General features: G+C 46.6%; 1 protein-coding gene across 1 annotated transcript in view; it reads left to right on the top strand.

The window, feature by feature from the left end:
• The window catches only part of Ccdc60 (coiled-coil domain containing 60), a 173,872-nt gene that overhangs the window by 147,673 nt on the left and 20,235 nt on the right, over positions 1 to 5,964 (top strand). The window contains exon 7 of the mRNA XM_013349439.2: positions 4,780 to 4,999. Coding sequence (XP_013204893.1) covers positions 4,780 to 4,999 — 220 coding nt within the window. The remainder of the gene's footprint in view (positions 1 to 4,779; positions 5,000 to 5,964) is intronic.

Below are 5,964 nucleotides of genomic sequence, written 5' to 3'. Positions count from 1 at the left end.
CACCTCACACACAGAGCCCACCCCACCTCACACACAGTGCCCACTTCACCTCACACACAGAGCCCACCCCACCTCACAGACAGTGCCCACCTCACCAAACACACAGTGTCCACCCCACCTACCGCACACAGTGCCCACCCCACCTACCGTACACAGTGCCCACCCCACCTCACACACAGAGCCCACTTCACCTCACACACAGAGCCCACCCCATCTCACACACAGTGCCCACCTCACCTCACACACAGAGCCCACCCCACCTCACAGACAGTGCCCACCCCACCTCACAGACAGTGCCCACCCCACCTACCACAGCATTAGTGAGCAGCTCAGGGAAAGGCTATGCAAACTCAATGAAGAAGGAGCAGACAAGAAAACTCAAAAGTAGAGGCTCTTGCCGTGAAGGCAGATGCCCTGAATTTGATCTCTAGGACCTGCATGGTAGAATAAAGAAACAACTCCAGCAAGTTTGCCTTCTGACCATGCGCGGGCGCACGCATACACACACACGCACACACACACACACACACACACACACACACACACACACACACACCCCTAATATGTGCATGTTTTGGGAAACACTTCTCAGCATACTGACAAAAAGGCCAGTTTCTTTAAATGTTACTCCATGCTACCGTCCTAACATCCCACAGGGCCCCATTCTTAGCGAGGGTCACCTTGGGCCTGTGTGTTAAACATAAGGTTCTTCAGCGTCACACTCCCATAATAGGACTGTTCTGTTCTTTCCTGCTCTGTCATCAGCATCCTCGAGGACCCGAAAAGCACCAGCCTTTGTTTTCTCATACAAAGTTGCTATGGAGACACTGTGTGCATCTGTCTCTAGAGACCACAAAGCAGCAGGCGCCATGAGCCTCCAGTTAAAAAAAAAAAAAATTAAAAAAGTGTCCTTCCAGAATGTTCAGTACCGCTACTGTAGAATTCTCCCAATCAAGTCTCCTGCAGAGTGTGTGGGTCAGGCCGTGGCGGTGGTGTAGTCCAGTCTGGGGGTGGCAGGACACTGGAGCACCTACTCTGGCTCGTCCCACTTCGTGACTTTGGACAAGCCCTTTCTTCTCACCGGACCTCAGTTTACCCCTCTATAAAGTGGAGCCCTGGAAAGACACCCTAGCCAACAGTCCCTATTGGGCTGAGAGACTCTCATCAGGGCATGCAAATGGGAGCCCAGGCAGGCTGCATTATTTTCAACGAAAGCAAACACTAGGCTTTTTTTTTTTCTATAAAAGTCTCCAAATTTGTAAAACAAAACAAAAAAAAACAAACAAATAAAACCTTGGGTAGCTAAATATATCTCCTCATGGCACCCAATCCCTGCTTCATAGGAATTCACTCAGGGGAAACTTCCCCTTTAAAAAAAAAAAAGAAAAAGAAACACCCTCCCCCGAAAGGGAGGGAGGGAGGGAAGGAGGTAGAGAGAAGAGAAGAGAAGAGAAGAGAAGAGAAGAGAAGAGAAGAGAAGAGAAGAGAAGAGAAGAGAAGAGAGAAAAAGCCAGTCCTCCTGAGACAGAATGTGGCAGCTGGGTCACATCACATCACATCACATCACATCACATCACATCACATCACATCACATCACATCACATCACATCACATCACATCACATCACTCCTGAGCAAACTGTGAAAGCCAGAAAAGCACCTGGGCCTGAAACCCGGGAAAGTCAGTTTGATAAAGGGCAAATGACAGACTGAAGCCCATCACATCCCCCCACCATTCTCTTTCCCTCACTCTCAGTCAGAAGAGTCAGCCCTTCACTTGGGTCCCTGGCTGGGTCAGCTAACTGAATGTTAAATAGGGGCAACCGCAGGAGCACAAGATGCAATCCCACCTCCCTGAGACACAATCTGTTCAACCTTCCACAACGGTGTTGTCCCCCAGTGCCTGGGACTCAGAAGTGGCTGCTGAAGCAGGAAGGTGACCTCTGCATGTCCCTGCTATCCCTGAGCTCTGACATCCTCTCTCACAGGGTGGCGGGGGTGTAGAGTGTCCCGTCAGGCTGACCAGGTCCTGGCCAAGCAGCAGGGTCAGGACCAGGGAAGCCTCCTAAGTAAAAGGAGCTCTCGAGGTGGAATTCCCCAGCACCATCATTTTGTAACCCTGAAACTGACTTGGAGAACAGGATAAAGCCAGTCCAAACTCCACCACCACCACCACCCCCGGCCTGTTGCATGCTGAAGTCGCCTTCTGACTGTGCAAATTTTTGCCAGAAAACATGGGGAAAGAAGCAAAGCAAAGGAAGGAATGGGAGGAGAAGGCCCACAACCCTACCCCCTCCTCTTCCCGCACCTTTTCCTTTCCTCTGTGCAACCAAGAAATCCCTCCCCGCTTCTAATATAGGGAAGTTCCGCCTATATTCAAGGCCCTAAAACGTTACCAACAACACTTGTGCTTAAGTGCCATTAATCGCTGGAAGCAAACATGTTGAGTGTAATTCTCACCTAGTGTCATGGTGTTAAATCTTGGTGTGGCCTTCAGGATCCCCTCTGCTCCCTGCTGCCTTCATTCCCAGAACATTAAATATTAGGAGTTTCATACAAATATGGCACCAACCTGAATCTCCAAAGCACTTTCATTTTAAAAGCTCTCAAGGAAAATTATTTCTGGGGCTGGGGAGATGGCTCGCTAAGTAAGAAGGCCTGACGCACAAGCATAACGACCTAAGTTCGGATCCCCACCACTTAGATTAACCACCAGGTATGGTGCTTGCATCCCCAGCACTGTGGAGAGAGTGGTGGAGACAGGAGGATCACTGGGACTTACTGGCTGCCTGCTTGGCTCCAGGACCAAGGAAAGACCCTTCCTCAAGGGAATAAGATGGAGGACAATAGAGCAGGATTCTGCTTGTCTTTCTCTGCCCTCTTCTTTCACTAACAGACATACATACACACATGCACACATACACACAAGCACACACACACTAAGCTCTGTCACCTCTCTACAATCTCCATGGCATCTTAGGTGACATAAAAAGTCATTAGTACAGGGTCAAGGGGACTTGCAGTGACACACACAAAGAAGAACATATTCTGATCATCTTGGTTGGTGACACCGGTTGCTCCAGGTCCAGTCTCTGTCCATGGTGTTTTCAAGGAGCCAGGAGGAATTGAGTCCTTTGACCCCTCACCTTGACCTCATCAGGGATTAGAAATAACACTTCCCACAGCCTGGTACTGGCATAAGAACAGATAGGAGGGCCAATAGAACCAAAGACCCAGATATTAATCCACACACCCATGAACACCTAATTTTTGACAAAGAAGCAAAAAATATAAAATGGAAAAAAAGCATATTTAACAAATGGTGCTGGCATAACTGGATATCAACATGCAGAAGAATGCAAATAGATTCATATCTATCACCATGCACAAAACTTAACTCCAAATGGATCAAAGACCTCAACATAAAGCCAGCCACACTGAACCTATTAGAAGAGAAAGTGGGAAGTACACTTGAATACATTGGCACAGGGAACCACTTCCTAAATAATAACCCCAGCAGCATAGACACTGAGATAAACAATTAATAAATGGGACCTCCAGAAACTGAAAAGCTTCTGTAAAGCAAAGAACACAGTCAACAAGACAAAATGGCAGCCTACAGAATGGGAAAAGATCTTAACTAACCCCACATCAGACAGAGGGCTGATCTCCAAAATATACAAAGAATTCAAGAAACTGGTCAGCAAAAAAAAAACAATAATCCAATAAAAAAAAGCATATTTAACAAATGGTGCTGGCATAACTGGATATCAACATGCAGAAGAATGCAAATAGACCTAAACAGAGAACTCTCAACAGAGGACTCTAAAATGGCTGAAAGACACTTAAGGAAATGCTCAAAATCCTTAGCCATCAGAGAAATGCAAATCAAAACAACTCTGAGATTCCATCTTACACCTGTAAGAATGGCCAAGGTCAAAAACACTGATGACAACTTATGCTGGAGAGGTTGTGGGGTAAAGGGAACACTTCTGCATTGCTGGTGGGAGTACAAGCTGGTACAACCCCTTTGGATATCAGTATGGCGGTTTCTCAGAAAATTAGGAAACAAGCTTCCTCAGGACCCAGCAATACCACTTTTGGGTATATATCCAAAGGATGCTCAATTGTGCCACAAGGACATGTGCTCAACTATGTTCATAGAAGTTTTGTTTGTCATAGCCAGAACCTGGAAACAACCTAAATGCCCCTTGACTGAAGAATGGATAAGGAAAATGTGGCACATTTACACAATGGAGTACTACACAGCAGAAAAAAAGGCATCTTGAAATCTGCAGGAAAAAGGATGGAGCATAAAAACATCATTTGAGTGAGGTAATCCAGACACAGAAAGACAAATATCATATGTACTCACTCATAAGTGGCTTTTAGACATAAAGCAAAGAAAGCCAGCCTACAAACCACAATCCCAGAGAACCTAGACAACAATGAGGACCCTAAGAGAGACATACATGGATCTAATCTACATGGGAAATAGAAAAAGACAAGATCTCCTGAGTGAATTGGGAGCATGGGGACCTTGGGAGAGGGTTGAAGGGGAGGAGAGAGAAAGGGAGGGGAGCAGAGAAAAATGTAGAGCTCAATAAAATCAATAATAAGTGAAAAAATAATTAACTCAATAAAAATATGAAATATAAAAAAAGAAATACCACTTTCCTTTTCTTTCCTTGCTTCCTTCCTCCTTCCTGTCCCCCTTTCCTTCCCCTTCCTTTATTCCCCCATCCTCTCTGACATCCTCTCTTTTCTCTCCTTCCTTCAGACCAAGAAATTCAAAATCCCCACACTTCGCACAGCCAGCCGCAAACCCAGCCGGCGAGGCTCCACTCTTAGTCTGACCCGGACCAGTGGGGGCTCTTCTCCCCAGAGCAGCATGATGTCTGTGAACCCCGGCTCTGATGAACCCCCAAGTGTGGCCAGCAAAGACATTGAAGACAATGAATCATGGTCAACTAAGCAAGACGAAGAAGCTCTCCACGTCCGTAAGTCCTACCTAAGATCCCACCACTGTCTGCCTTTTTATTTGTAGTCTTTGAACCTCTCCTGCCTTACCCACAGCCCTTCTCAGCAGAGACACAGAGGTCAAAGGTCTCGACCACCTGCCTTGTTCAGTATCTTTGAGTCCCTTTCCTTGACAGCCCTGCCTGCCCCAAAAGGCTGAAAATGTCCCCTTTAAATTGTGTTACACTGAGCCATTCCCCCACAGACACAGACACAATCACCATTTTCTTTCATAACACTTGAAACTCTATTCTTATTTATCTTGTTTTTCTGTAAAGGTTTATTCTTTCCACATTTCATACGTATAGAAATTATTTTCCCACATTCTTCACATTCAGCCCCTGGTTTTCCACAGGTTTACAGATGTGTTGTTTTCTGCTTGGCTTGGGCCCTTTTGTGTCAGAGAGCTACAACAACTGCTTACAAAGCCCAGGGTGAGCCGTGGCTCCCAGTCCTCCGGCCTCAGTCTCCCGGACACTGGAAAGGTGTATATAGGTCACCCCGCCCAGCTAAAGACACCGCTCATCTTAGCCATACATTGTCAGATGTACATGGCAACAATGTCCCAAAGCTGACAAAACATCTCTGCATCCATCCTCACAGTCTGACTTTTGTCGTTGCTTTTTGTTGGTTTGTTTTTACTTTTTTACTCTTTTGTTTCTTTGCTTTTGCTCTTTTGGGGGACCCACAACCCAGCTCCCAAATAAATACAGAGAGACGTAATTCTTACTTACAAATGCCTGGCCTAGCTTGACTTGTTTCTCACCAGTTTTTCTTAGTTTAAATTCTCCCATCTATCTTTGGCCTCCAGGCTTTTCCGTTTTCTTACTTCTGTAATCTTCCTTTCACTCCTACCCCATGGCTGGCTGTGTGGCTGTGTGACTGTGGGCTGGGGTCTGGGGGGTTGGGGGACTGGGAAGCTGGAGGGCTGGGGAGTGGGGGGCTG

This window comes from Microtus ochrogaster, chromosome 2 (assembly GCF_000317375.1).
Source record: "Microtus ochrogaster isolate Prairie Vole_2 chromosome 2, MicOch1.0, whole genome shotgun sequence".
Lineage (NCBI taxonomy): Eukaryota > Metazoa > Chordata > Mammalia > Rodentia > Cricetidae > Microtus > Microtus ochrogaster.
This window is presented reverse-complemented; position numbering and strand designations above follow the sequence as displayed.